Source organism: Carettochelys insculpta, chromosome 2 (assembly GCF_033958435.1).
Source record: "Carettochelys insculpta isolate YL-2023 chromosome 2, ASM3395843v1, whole genome shotgun sequence".
Lineage (NCBI taxonomy): Eukaryota > Metazoa > Chordata > Testudines > Carettochelyidae > Carettochelys > Carettochelys insculpta.
The window spans coordinates 83,199,567-83,214,389 of record NC_134138.1 but is presented as its reverse complement, the minus strand read 5'-3'; the positions used below and the strand labels follow the sequence as shown (position 1 = coordinate 83,214,389).

Genomic DNA, 14,823 nt, shown 5'->3' with positions numbered 1-14,823 from the left:
CACTATGTAAAGAACATTTAAGCAACATCTATCATAGGCAGACAGAGACATGGAAACAGTGAAACTGGCTCTACAAACCAATTTCAATATTGAGGAGATAATGTCTTTAATTATTTCGAAAAGAAACTAATAATCATTTCATAGCATGTTACAGATTTAGTTGTTTTTAAAACTGAAAGACACCCTCAAATATTACTTCTGACTTTTAGATCTATCAAAGAAACACACAGCAATAAAAGCTGCTAATCTTCAGAGTAGTAAGCAGACATCAGAGCTATTAATAACACACCAAGATCCTAATCCAGCAAAACATTCCAATGCATGTTAAACTTTTTAAGCATTCAAGTAGTTCAACAGGACATAACATGCTTGCAGTTAAATGATTTCCAGAATGAGGACCTTAATCAGGAGGAAGTTCAGTATTACCAATCACATCTCATGATATTTGGTATTTTCTTTAATGTTTTAGTTCCTGAAGGTTTGCAAAGATAGGAAAAGTTTAAGTCGTTTAAAACTATTGCCAGCCACCAAAGAGAAGGAAGGATCTATACGTCAGTCTTAAAGGTGAAAACAAGAAGGCAAAGCAAACCTCCCTGCACCCCTAGAAGTTATTTTAAAGTAATGATTTTTAGGAGCTTGGGGATGGCAATACAATAAGGATTAGTACAGAAAAAAAAAAAAAAAAAGTTAGGTTTAGCTTCATACTATGAGAGTACTATGGTGGCAACGTTACAGACATCAGAGAGGTAGCCGTGTTAGTCTGTAGCTTCGAGAACACCAAAGTCTTGTGGCACCTTATAGACTAACAGATATTTTGGAGCATAAGCTTTCGTGGGCAAAGACCTGCTTCATCAGATGCATGGGTTGGGGGGGGGGGGGGCAGGTTTCAGAGGAGTATTTAAAGAGTGGGGTCCCAGTAAGAGGGAGGGCCAGAGCTGACAAGGTCTATTCAGCAAGGTGGAAATGGCCCAGTATCAACAGTACTTATCAAAAGAGGAAAAAACCAAGTCAGATCAGACAGGGGAATGTGAGCCATCATCAGCATCTAATGGGGAGCTATCAACACTCAAAGCAGAGAAACTGTCTTTGTAAACTGCGTGCCACTCCCAGTCTCTGTTTAATCCACGGTTAATGGAGTCAAATTTGCAAATAAATTGCAGCTCAGATTTCTCTGTCCATTTGATTTCTGAATTTTTTTTGTTTCAGAACTGTCACCCTTAAATCTGTTACTGTGTGTCCAGGGAGACTGAAATGCTTTCCCACAGGCTTCCGTACATTACCATTCCTGATGTCTGATTTATGTCCATTTATTCTTTTACAGAGAGACTGTCCAGTTTGGCCAATGCAAATTGAAGTACTGTTGATACTGGACCATTTCCACCTTGCTGAATAGACCTTGTCAGCTCTGGCCCTCCCCCCTTACTGGGACCCCACTCTTTAAATACCCCTCTGAAACCACGCCCCCACTCAAGCATCTCTTTGCCCACAAAACTTATCCTCCAAAGTATCTGTCTATAAGGTGCCACGAAACTTTTTGTTGTTCTCAATGTTACAGATGTGTTTTCATAGATTTAGATGCCTCAGATCAAGTACACTATATGCTTACATTTACAACAGCGTGTAATGACAAATATTTGGTTTCAGAATGAAGTTGGCAGCGTTATAATCTTTAAAGATGGTAGTAAAAATTGTTGGAAGAGTACTTTTTCCAAAGTAAGTGGAGGACTTTAATATAGGTAAAAATTTTCCCAGTCAGAATTAACAATCCACAATTGATTTAATATTAAATCTGATCAACAAGTGTTTTTAGCATCATATTAATATTTGGGATCCAGTTACATCTTATGAAAAAAAAAGTCACCGAATAAAAGCTCTAATGTGTGCTACCAAGGTATTTTAGATAAGAATCACAATATTAGCAGTTTAACAGTGGTACTCAATATTCAGGGACACTGTATTAAGTAAAAATGAACCACCTGAAAGTGATCTGAAAATGAAGAAAGCTTCAATTTAAGACACAGTGGGAAAAAACCACACACACACAGAGAATAAATGTTGTTACATACCACTAATGTTGAGGTCATAATCTCCAGCAGTAATCACATTAGCTACTAATCCTTCAGCTGGTTGACTGACTGATACAACATCATTTAGAAGCTTCCGAATAGCTCCTTGCTGAGGTGGGTGTGTGATAATGTTGTTGACAGCAATTTTCAAGTTTTTAATTACGTGAAGCTGGTTGTTAGGATCTCTCATGTGAACTAAAAAAGAGAAAATGATTTTGTTAAACTGAGTATTTTATTGCAACAACTGTGTTTTAGCTCTGGATGCATTAATATGTCCTTGACAAAATATATTTAACATTTAAAAAGAGAACTTACATAACTAAAAAGATCGCAATTTAACCTAAGAATTTTCTCCATGACACCCTAGTCTGATGCTGTAATAAGAAGCTTTATACACCAAAATATTAAATGAAAATATATTAAAGGCTAGGACCCCAATACTTAAATGGACTTGCTAACTAGGGAATTAGACACTGACTTAAATCGACTATTTAGGCAACACTGAAATTTACAAAGCCATCACTCAGAGGCTACCTACACTCACTGATGCTTGAGTCCACACCAGCAGTATATTCAAAGTCTGATACCAGCACTTATACCACTCACAGTTAATAAGCCAGAGCTCTAGGGGGCCCCCCAAGTGTTCCTCTGTTTAGTTTGAGAATGCCAGTCTTGGCACTAGGGGACTCAAGTTTTAAAGGTGTGCTCTAAACACGATTAACACTGTTGGCTGCCAACCTCCACATTAGGAAGGCCAGATACAGGCCATCCACAGATGGAACAGCAGCAGAATACCTCCCCAAAAGACATGGGAGATGGGACACAGAAAAACAGGTTTGCTTTACAAGTGTGGAATCAAGCATGAGCAGGAGAAAGACATATGGCAGCACTTGTGAGGATGCTGGACACTGGATCAGTTGATCTGGCTTTTGAGGAGAGGGTTCAGAGCTGCATATCCCAAGGGGAAGTAGCTGCACATGTCAAGTCCATCAACCAGCTGCACCAAGACAGCTGCTCCTCACCATTAATTCTGGCTAGCTCAAGAAGCTTGCCATTCAACTGTCCCCAGCTTCTGAAAAAGCTCTAATCAAGAACTGAGCTCTCCCCAGACATCACATAGAAAAGGTAGACACCTATCTTGGGGCTAAAAATTTAACTAGGCAGCCCACCATATGGCTGTTAGGTGTTTTAACGGTAAGCAGAATAGCAGCCAAGTACATTTAAAGGCCTGGATTCAACTATTCAATTCTTGTACCTCAAAAGAAAACATTATACGTTTATGTTGTTTGCAATGAGTAAGCACCACAGCTACCAAGAAGCTAACAGTCAATATCCCAAGTTAAAAAAGAATTCTCAATAAAAGCTATCCAAAAGTGTTAGAGACTTGCTACAGATTTCACAGAATTACTTCAAAGCAAGCTCTAATAGCAAGACAAAGTTGACTAATTAAAGAGTTATTTCACAAAACTAGTATTGTCACAAACCAGAAAAAAATTATACAGAAATAGGACTTTCACACTTGTTATGCCTACAAACTGTCACAGCCTCTACTGTTACATATTATACATGCTGCAATACCTTGACGATAGGATAGAGAACTCAGACTTTAATCACTGAAGGTAAGCTGTGACAAAGGTAATGTTAATTTTAAATGTCTTTGTGAATTAATTAGACATTATTCAACCAAAGACCAGAAACTTGGCTGCATTAGCTGGATTTTAAAATGAGACAAGCATATCTAAATGCCAAGAAGTTCCACTCAGTGTATGAAAAATATTAATAGGACAAACTGTCAAAAATACTACCAGTCATTTTTAGTCCTGTAGTTGGATAAAAATCAGGATTTTTCCTCAAATGATTCTTGACAGGAATAGATTTCCTAGCTATAACATGCTTTTTTGTCACAGCCTCTATGTCAGTATCACATTCATTTAAAACAATGAAAATTTAACCAAGATTAAATTTTGACCATCAAAATTTTAACAATAAAATATATTAACTGTAGATATTTTACACTGCTTCTTTTAAAAATACATATTCTGTTCAATATCCACTCAATTCCAACTTCCGTGTGGTTTTAATAAAAAATAATAAATAAAAAACATAGATGCGAGGAAATCAGGTGGTTACTTACAAGATTTTTAAAAGAAAATACTTATTCATGCTTTGTCAGAAGAATGCCTCAATCATCTTTTTTCACCAAATAGGACACAGGTAAGAACACATTTGCCAGTACTCTGTACTTTAAGCTGGCTCAGAAGTCAATATAAAGTTCAGCTTCTCAGTCTCTTTCATTAAATGGGCAGGTTGAACCAACGGTATGCTTCACAGCTACAGCAGTACAGAACTTTGTCCACGGAATCATTGAATAATTTGCTCCCTAAAGTCAAGTCTTGGTATCTTAAGGACATACTAACACAGAAAGTACCACATAGCATCACATTTGTGGTCCATTTAACCCAATATCCTGTCTCCAGTAGCAGCCAGCATCAGATGCTTCAAAAGACATCGCCAGTTTTCTTGCACTAAGATGTAACGTAAAATGATCTGCCTCCATGAATGCCTTGCCCTAATCATTAAAGTTTGGTATAAACCATGCAGCCTAATTTTTATATTTTGTCCCAAGTTAATGAACTGCTCCTGCACCTCTTGGAGTCTTATCCTTCAAGTTAAACACTGGTAATGAAGACAGTTTTGTGGGCATTCCTTAAAAAAGATATCTGTGCTCAGAGACCAGCAAAACACTCCAACATAAGGGCTTTAGAAGTGTGACCACCTGTTTTATTTTCTTTGCTTAGGCTATGCCCACACTACAGCATAAATTCGAATCTAAGGCACTTAGCTCGATTTTAAATTGGGACTGTTCACACATCAAATACCATTATTTCAAATTCAGAGGACGCCATGGCCAACATTGTTACTACAACAATCCAAGTGGGATTAATGGGAAGTTTGAATGTAAGCATTCAGATTAATGGTAGTGGGGAAACAGCTTCTATTTAAACTGGTTTTACTGGCCTCCAGAGGAGTCCCACATGTATTCCTTTCTGGCTAGATGCATCTCTGATGCTCTCCAGGTGTGCAGGAAGTAAGGTAACAACAGGAGGCCTGCAAATTTGAATGGTATCAAGAATACAAATTCATTTTCTTTCTGACTACTCTGGATGGCACACGTCAATATGACAGTCCCCTGCCTGGCGCACTAGCTAGCTGATCAGACAAAAGTCATACATAAAGGTGTTCTTTTTGTGGGGGAAAAGTAGCTGAGCAACCAGTTTACATGGTTCAGTCACTTCTGTAGCCAGGGTATTTGGTTTTCTTTCGCCTGGGATTCCCTACTTTTCCTTCTCCCCTCTGAAAAAGTGGCCGTTTGCTTATCATTGGAGCAGAATGAGGGCAATGCAATGTGGAAAGATGACATCACATACCCACAACCACTTGCAGAGCACTTTTCCCCCCATACTACACCAGCGAAAAAACCCAGAATACTACGGAGCTGAGGGAACTGTGGGATAGGTTCCCACAATGCACTAATGCAACAGTCAATCTCTGACCATTTAGTGTGGCAGCACTAACTCGAATTTGTGGAGAAGTGAGAAAATTCAAATTTGAATTTATAAAACCCAGCGTTACAAATTTGAATTTCATAAATTGGAATTTATTTCATAGTGTAGACAAAGCCTTAATGAAGTAGATTTGGAAGGAGAGCATGTATGTGGGAGAAATGAGTACAGAGTTATCAAAAAAAAAAAAAAAAACCAACAACAAGCAGCAATCCTGTAGCACATTAAAGGCTCACAAATGTATTTCTTACGTATCAAAACAAAAAGCAGTCAAGTAGCACTTTAAAGACGAGCAAAATAATGTATTAGGTGAGCTTTCGTGAGGCAGACTGCCCCACAAAAAGCTCACCTAGTAAATTATTTTGCTTGTCTTGAAAGTGCTACTTGACTGCTTTTTGTTTTGATAGTATATAGACTAGCATGGCTCCCTCTCTGTTACTATTTATTACATAATTATATTATTAATTAGTCTTGTTTGCAATCTACTTTTTTGTGAAGCAACAGACTAACACGGTTATCCCTCTGAGCCTAAACATCAAAAAAAGTACTCCTCTTTTAGTTAGCTCTACCTTCTTCACCTCAAAGCCTAAGTGACTCCTTCCTTAAGGAGAACTTGGCAAAATTCCCAGCAGCTGGTCAATATTATACAATGGCTGCACTGCAAGTTAATTCCGTTTTTAAATATGGTGTAGTTATAATTTTGTCTGTCAGACAATAAGAGGGAATACGTGGGTGAACTTGTATTTTGGACTAACTCCTATTGATGAGAGACAAGCTTTTGAGTTGCATACAACCCTTCTTCAGGTCTGTGATGCCTTTCCCAAGTTTGAAGAAGAACCTTCCCGTGGCTCAAAAGCCCAGCTCTCTCACCAACAGAAAGTGGTCCCAGAAAAACAAATTATCTCACCCACTTTAAAACAGAGAAGAGACAGAGATAGTATTAGTGCCAGTAAAGCAAGATAATTTTTAAAATGGAAGAAACTAAGTAACGTCTTTCAGCAGGTCTCTTAAAACCTACAGTGCCATTTCCCTAAATAGCACATCTTCATTTGCTAAACAGAAGTCAGTTTTGATCATTACAAAACACAAACAATACCGGCAGATATTCTGTAGCTGTTATCCACACATCTTATAATATTCTTGAGCAATGAGAATAAAAACAAATATAAAAACTATGGCATGTTTTCAGTTTCTTACCTCTGGAAGAGTTAGAAATAACCCACACACATAACACTAACATTTTTAAATAACTACAACATTTAATGAAAGTCTTTTTTAAACATAAAATTAATTTTGTTGCCCCAATTATCACACGCCATCATGTAAAACTCACTTGTTTCAAAGAATTTCCTTGTTTCTAATGTCCAAAGATCAAACACTAAATTAGGATATTTAAAACTCAGAGGTATCCATGTTAGACAAACAACAAGCAGTCCTGTAGCATCATAGAGACTAACAAATGTATTAGTTCATGAGCTTTCATGTGTAAAATGCACTTCCTCAGACAAATGGAGTAGAAAAATAGAATCCAGGGTTCACATAGCAGGGAGACGAAGTTTAAAAAAAAAAAAAAAAGTAGGGCCAGTTAATGGAGCAAACTAGAAGATAGATTTTTTTTTTACCCTCACAATTCTGGCTAGTTCACAGGGCGTATTTTCTTTGACAGGAGTGTTGTTATGGATTATGTTAATTAGAGACAAAAAAAACACTATATTACAAATTTAGCATAGAGGTCTGAAGTGACCACGTATGTTATAAATATTTCACATCAAAATAGTTAATCCTTGGCAGTTTAACTGGAATGCAAGATTTCAGAACAAAGACAGTACAACAGACATTAAAACTCAAAGAGATTCTCAGCCAATGGAAGCAGCAAAAGCGCTTCCTCTCCCCATCTACATAAAAGGCACTGACAGAAAAATCTGATGATCTTCAGCTACAGCTCTGTCTACACTCAGACCTGGGAGTGTGACTCTCTGCTCAACTGTGCAATCAATACTCATGTTAGCTCTCACCAACCTAGCATGATAAAAATGGCTAGCTCTCATTGCTGCTTGCCGCTGCCCATGCTACTTCCCCTACACGACTACTTTTGGAAAGTTAGCTGAATAAAAGCTAACAAAATCCTGTCTGTCAGAGCTAAGAATGACACCTCCAGCTCTAACGGTAGATGTAGCCTGTGTTAAGGGCTATTAAAAAGATGATGATGAACTGCTCTCCAAGCCCACTGAAGATTGGCTGCTGATTAGGCCAATATTTCTTGCCCTTAAGCATATTTAAGAAAGTCCTTCTCTCCAAAAAACCTAACCATGAGGACAGCTAAATACCCCAATGGCGTTCCAAAGGAGATTCTGGAATCCCATTTTAGAGATTTTAAAAACAGGTTAGATAAATATATGTCAGGAATGGTCTAAGTTTATCTGGCTTTGTTTCATCTTAGGGGTGCTCTGACTAGATGATCTCTTCCGGTCCTATATTTCTATGATTTAAAGGCAACCCCAGGAGGCTGTTTATACAGGGATGGAGGTTGATCCTTAACCACGCATAATTCTTTTGGCTTCCATAAGTAACAACCTGAATATTCAATTATTCCTGGAAAGAGTACATGATTTTTATTTTGCTAAAAGATGGGAAAGAATTGTATCTGAAGTGTCAACACACTGGGATACACACGTTGACCTTGAAGCACCTATAAAAAATTGTTAGTAAATTGTGAGATATGTATCAGACTCTTTTGCCATTAGGTATCCTTTAAAAAGAGAAATTGATAAAACTTCTGTTGATGCTACTTAGAAAACAAACCAATATTAACTGTGGTAGAGTTACCAATAATTCTCCCCATGAGCTTTAAAAAGAAGACCTTCAATTTAAAATTGCTACATTAAAAGCCAGAAATTATAAACAAGAAAAAATCTTTCCCATTTCTTCTTTAATGTTCAATTTATGCATTTGACAATCTTTGGGTAAAGTTGGTTTCAATATGTATCTTTCATGGCCAGTCCATTTCCTCTTTTCTCTACCTAGAGTATTCACACAACAACAAAGAAAGATCACTCAACAGAAAGACAGAACTGTAAGACTATGCAAAGTGACAGGGGGACTCAGACTAGTAAAGAACCTGAAGCTACTTTAACTCTTTCTGTAGGCTGTCTACATTGTCAACTGACACTGCTCCAAAAGGTCCTTTGCCATAAGGCTGCACTAATGTCCTGCAATAAGCAGGATGTCAAAAATTCCAGGGACACACCTGACCCAGCAAAATTTCACTATTCTAACATTTAAAAAAAACAAAAAAGGGCAAGCCACCAGTTCCACTGGGAAGTCTGTCTCCACAGACGAGAAAGTCACTTCTAAGCTGTGTATAGCCTTGTGCCCACTCAGGAGTACAACAACCTTGCGGGTCAGACAAGACTTGACTAGGAATCAACCCTTATAAGCGACACCTCCTTCCCTAGGCGTGAGCCTGCAGAAAGTCTGCCGACACCTGCCCTGATCTGCATCTGTCCCCGGGCAGCCCGTCCGGCAGAGGGGTGCACGGCGCTGGCATCTCCTTCCCCGGCCAGGGGGGCGCACAGCCGGGACGCGAGAAAACAACCACTGTCCAGTGCCCTGTCGCGGCGGGGACAGGACGGCCCCGGCCCTCCCAGCCGAGGGTGGGTGCCAGTGACAGCTCTCCTGCCCCGCCCGGCGGCTGCCATGTAAACAAGCCCCGTCCCGCAGCCCTCCCGCGGCCGGCACAGACCTTCCGAGGTGAGGCGGCAGAAGGGCTTCACCAGCTCGGAGAAGCCCAGGTTGTTCTTGCGGGTGAGTCTCTCCGCCTCCTCGCTGCACAGCGCGGCCACCAAGGGCACGAACGAGTCCTGGATAAACTCCTGCACCGACTGCACGCACTGAGCCATCTCCCCGCCGCAGGCCCAGCCCCGGCCCCGGCCGCTCCCCCGCCCGGTCGCCGCCGCCTCGTCCCTCTGCTCCCAGCTCGCTCCCGCACTCCGGCCGGCACAGGGCCCCACGCGCCACCAAACCTTCCCCGCCGGCCTCTTAGCGCTCTCCCTGAGCCGCCATATTGAGCCTGAGCCGAGATTACAGCCCACTCCCGGCAGCCTCCGCGGCCCCTCACGTGATTGGTTGGAAGGGCGCGGCGGGGCGGGTCCAACAGCTGAGCGGAACGCCGGGGTCGGAGGTGGAACTGGGCCGGGCCCGAGCGCAAAGGCAGAATTCGCGCGGCCACCGAGGCCGCGCGTCATAGTCAAGTGGCCGCGCGCGTCCATCCTCGGCGTGCGTGGGGCGCGACTGAGTGCTGGGGCGCGCGCTCCTGCCACACGGGCGGGGCTGGGCCCGGAGGGCCCGGGATGAGGAGCGCCCTGCCAGATGCTCCCGGAGTTCAGCACGCACCCGTGTGTGTGCGGGTCCCGTGCCGAGGACCGTATTCCCGAGAGGCAGGCGGCCCGTGCAAGCACCATGCAGTACCCGGCCTCTGAGCGCAATGAACCAGGCAAGCCCACCGAGCATGTGGCTTTCAAGAGGACACCGTACGGACCCAAACATAAAAGCAGCACCGAGCTGATGATGCTCCAGAGGGCACCAGGGAAAACTAAACGCCGAGCCCCACAAGGCAGACAACTAACCGAAGTTTTGCATCTGGCTCCTTTTGGCAGTAAATATATAAAATGTACGTTTGGTGACATCAAAAGATTTTGCTGATTTGTGTGGATTTTTTAACTAGTTTGGGTTAGAAAAGCCCCAAGAAAATCGAAATGTTTCTGTTCTTCTTTGATCTGAATTGCCAGGGAACCAAAACTTCTGTTACTGATCTGGCATCATTAAGAGCCTCAGAAACAAAGACTCATAGGTGAGTGCAGGATGGGGGCAACCCCTGCTGCCACCTTATGCCAGGCCAGCTGGTAATCCTCCAGATCAGGTTGCTTAGGGTGGGGGCTTTGTGCAAGGGGACATAGCAGGAGCAGAGTAGGGGCAGAGCTTGGGGAAAAGGGTGGGCATGAGCAGAGGTGGGCGGGGGTTGGTACCTGAAGTAGGGGGATTGCCCTGGGCCCCATATCTGGAGCACTGGAGGGTGTTGCACAAGGCCGTGAGGATAAGGGTAACAGTTAAGCTGCAGAGGGGTAGCCATGTCAGTTTGTATCCGCAAAAACAAGAAATCCTGTGGCACCTCATAGACTACCAGATACATTGGAGCATAAGCTTTCGTGGGCAAAGATCCACTTCGGCAGATGCAGAGTGGGTCTTTGCCCACAAAAGTTTATGCTCCAATAAATCTGTTAATCGATAAGGTGCCACAGGACTTCTTGTTGGTTTTAGTTAATAAGTTGATGTGTCCACAGATTAGTCATAAAAATGTCTCTGAATCATTAAATGTCCATTATATGTTATTATATTATTAAGGGAAAAGAGTTGGGTGAGAGAAATGGCAGGGTGAAAGAAAAAAGGAAGTGGGACACCAAGGGAGGAAGCTTGAGAGAGTTATAAGACCAAGACAACAGGTGGAAACATACTTTAGAAAGAGTGAGGCTGGCAGCCCAGAAAACAAGAGAGGGCACAGATAACACATGGAGGTGCACAGCAGGCCAAATGCACCCCCAGCATTGGGCCCTCCTGCATTCAGTGTCAGCGCCCTTGCAACTTCCTATGAATGGGGAAGTCCGATTCCACCCCTCCCTCTGAGTACTGCAGCCTGAAAGCAGCAAGAGCTTCCTAGCTCACCCTACTTTGAGGCCGGGTCGGAAGGGGGTTGTCCCATGCATGAGAAGTGGTGCTGTACTTCCACAGGAAGAGTGGATGGGGACAGAGCAGGGACAGGGAGATATGGGGTGTGGGGCTGCTCTGGCCGGCTCCACTGAGCCAGGAAGCAGGTGGCAGCCGCCAGTGCTCTTTCTGGCTTCTCCCAGCCTTTGGGAGCTGGAAAGCGGGCAGCAAACACCACTGCTCCTCCTGGCTTCTCTGAGCCTCAAGGAGCTGGGAAGAAGACAGCAGCTGCAGTGCTCCTTCTGGCTTCCCTGAGGCACAGGGAGCTAGGAAGAAGGCAGAGCTGCTGGTGTTGCTCTTGGCTTCCCTCAAGTGTGGGGAGCCAGGAAGCAGCTGGCAGCCACCCCCCATGCCCTGCGGTCCCCAACCTACCCTTACTTTTACAGGGCCCCCTGCTGGCTCCCGGGCCCCTTGCTGGATCCCTCTAGTGTGGCTGGAGAGTACATGTGTAACTGCTCTCTGGCCAGCAGCTGCGCCTGCCCGCCAGCAGGGGGCCAAATACAGGGCAATTAGCCCCTTCTAAAAAATAAATTGGGATGCCTTCCTGGCACCCAAAATATGGGGCTGTCCTGCCCAAAACAGGACAGATGGTCACCCTAATCATGGTGTCTTAAAGCACCTCACCCTTTACCCCATTTCACCTCCCAGCAGTCACCCTGAAAACTCTTGTTCCTGGAATTGATTCTGACTCTCAGAACATTGTGATTCTTGTTCCCAGCCCATGCAGCCAGAGTGTGGGGAGTGTGCTGGGTTTTGACGCTCTTGAAGAGGCTCTTCCACAGCTCCCAATTGTTGTGCTTACTGTTGGACATAATTGCAGAGGCAAATAAAATAGGGCCATTGATTTACCACAGTTAACTCACACAATTAACTCAAAAATTAATCATGATTAATTGCACTGTTGAACAAGAGAATAACAACCAAAATTTATTAACTATTTTGGTTGTATTTCTACATTTTTCAAAAATATCTATTTCTCTTACAATACAGAATACAAAGTGTGCAGCGCTCACTATATTATTTTTACTAATATTTGCACTGTAAAAATGAGAAATGAAATAGCATTTTTCACTTCACCTCATACATATTGTAGCTTAATCTCTTTATCCTGAAAGTGTAACTTATGCATGTAAACTTTTTTGTTACATAACTATACTCAAGTACCAAAAAAAAAAAAAAAAAAAAAAAGAATCTGTAAGTCCAGTCAGTCCTATTTCTTGTTCAGCCAATTGCTAGGACAAACAAGTTTGCTTACATTTATGGGAGATAATGCTTCCCACTTCTTATTTACAGAATCACGTGAAAGTGAGAGCAGATGTTCACAGGGCACTTTTGTAGCCAGCACTGCAAGGTATTTATGTGGCAAATATGCTAGACATTCATATATCTCTTATGCTTGGGTCACCATTCCTGAGGGCATCCTTCCATGCTGATGATGCTCATTAAAATATAAAGAATTAGTTAAAAGTATGACTGAGCTCCTTGGGGGAATGGAGCGGGGGAGAGAATTTTATGTCTCTTGTTCTGTTTTACCCACATTCTGCCATATATTTCCTGTTATGGCAGTTTTGAGTGAAGATCTAGCACATGTTTGTTTCAAGAACACTTTCACTGCAAATTTGATAAAATGCAAAGAAGGTAACAATATGAGATTTCTAAAAATAGTCACAGTACAGGACCCAAGGTTGAAGAATCTGAAGCACGACCCAAAATCTGAGCAAGCTGAGGTGCGGAGCATGTTTTCAGAAGTGTTAAAAGAGCAATACTCTGATACAGAAACTACAGAACCCAAATCACCAAAAAGAGAAAATCAACCTTCTGCTGGTGGCATCTACCTCAGATGATGAAAATGAACATGGATTGCTCCACTCTGCACACTGCATCATCAGCAATGGATGTGTGTCCTCTGGAATGGTTGTCGAAGCATGAAGGACGTATGTCTTTAGAGCATCTGGCATATGTCTTGGCCACACTTGCAAAGTAACCCAATATTTTCATCTGGAGTTGTTCATATATTTATACACATGCATATAAATATACATACACACATGCAGATATTTGGAAATTGACATCATAGGTTCCCTATTGCCTGAGATTAGTGTTCCCTATTAGTTGAGCACTTGGGTGGCCACCTAGCAGAGATTCAGATACTGCCCAGCTGATTAGAAGAGCACCCATAGGCTACGTCTACACGTGAAGCCAACATCGAAATAGGCTATTTCAATGAATAACGTCTACACGTCCTCCAGGGCTGGCAACGTCGATGTTCAACTTCGACGTTGCGCGGCACCACATCGAAATAGGCGCTGCGAGGGTACGTCTACACGCCAAAGTAGCACACATCGAAATAAGGGTGCCAGGCACAGCTGCAGACAGGGTCACAGGGAGGACTCAACAGCAAGCCGCTCCCTTAAAGGGCCCCTCCCAGACACAGTTGCACTAAACAACACAAGATACACAGAGCTGACAACTGGTTGCAGACCCTGTGCCTGCAGCATGGATCCCCAGCTGCCGCAGAAGCAGCCAGAAGCCCTGGGCTAAGGGCTGCTGCCCACGGTGACCATAGAGCCCCGCAGGGGCTGGAGAGAGAGCATCTCTCAACCCCCCAGCTGATGGCCGCCATGGAGGACCCGGCAATTTCGACGTTGCGGGACGCGGATCGTCTACACGGTCCCTACTTCGACGTTGAACGTTGAAGTAGGGCGCTATTCCGATCCCCTCATGAGGTTAGCGACTTCGACGTCTCGCCGCCTAACGTCGAAGTTAACTTCGAAATAGCGCCCGACGCGTGTAGCCGCGACGGGCGCTATTTCGAAGTTAGTGCCGCTACTTCGAAGTAGCGTGCACGTGTAGACACAGCTATAATGTCCTTAGCCAGCAGCATGTGTTTCTACTGCTGGTGGACATCTGCACATGCCTTGGTACACAGTAAAATTTATTCTGCCTATGGATAAAAAAATTAGAGGGAAAACTGCCTGCTATCGTAAAAGCCAAAGTTGAGTTCTGTTTCAGTTCACGCTCCTGGAAGTGTACAATCAGATGGGTCGCCTTGACTAGGAAAAGTGATTACACTTAAACAAATCCTATTTAATATAGTACACGATCATTTTGCAGACAAATTTTGTCACCTTCATGCAGTTGTAGTCAGAAGCTAGGGAACTCCTGAAGTCACATAGCTGTGGTTTTGCTTTAAACATCTGCAGGAAGAATCAGAGCCCTACTGAAGTCAATGGCAAACTCCCACTGATTCTATTCTTTTCAGTAAAACACAGACTTGATTATAACTTTTCTGATCTGTCAACTTTTATAACTATTTTTGGTTCTTTGTGCCTTAAATATTGAGTCTGTTCTGGTCTGGCTATGGTCTGTCCCACAAAAGTGGGTCTGTCCCACGAACGCTCACCACCTAATAAATTATTTTATTAGTCTTTAAG

At 42.9% G+C, this 14,823-nt stretch overlaps 1 protein-coding gene across 8 annotated transcripts in view; it reads right to left on the bottom strand.

Annotated features, from left to right (window-relative positions):
- Positions 1–9,706, bottom strand: part of TRAPPC8 (trafficking protein particle complex subunit 8) — a 96,396-nt gene extending 86,690 nt beyond the window's left edge. For 2 of the 8 annotated variants that reach the window (XM_074987241.1, XM_074987238.1), the window contains exons 1-2: positions 9,372–9,703; positions 2,067–2,261 (exon numbers count right to left, since the gene is read on the bottom strand). In XM_074987241.1, the coding sequence (XP_074843342.1) occupies positions 2,067–2,261; positions 9,372–9,528 (352 nt within the window). In that variant the 5' untranslated portion in view covers positions 9,529–9,703. Of the gene's footprint in view, positions 1–2,066; positions 2,262–9,371 lie in introns of all 8 variants that reach the window. The other 6 variants (XM_074987236.1, XM_074987234.1, XM_074987239.1 and 3 more) reach the window with 6 other exon arrangements.
- Between the last annotated feature and the right edge of the window lie 5,117 nt (positions 9,707–14,823).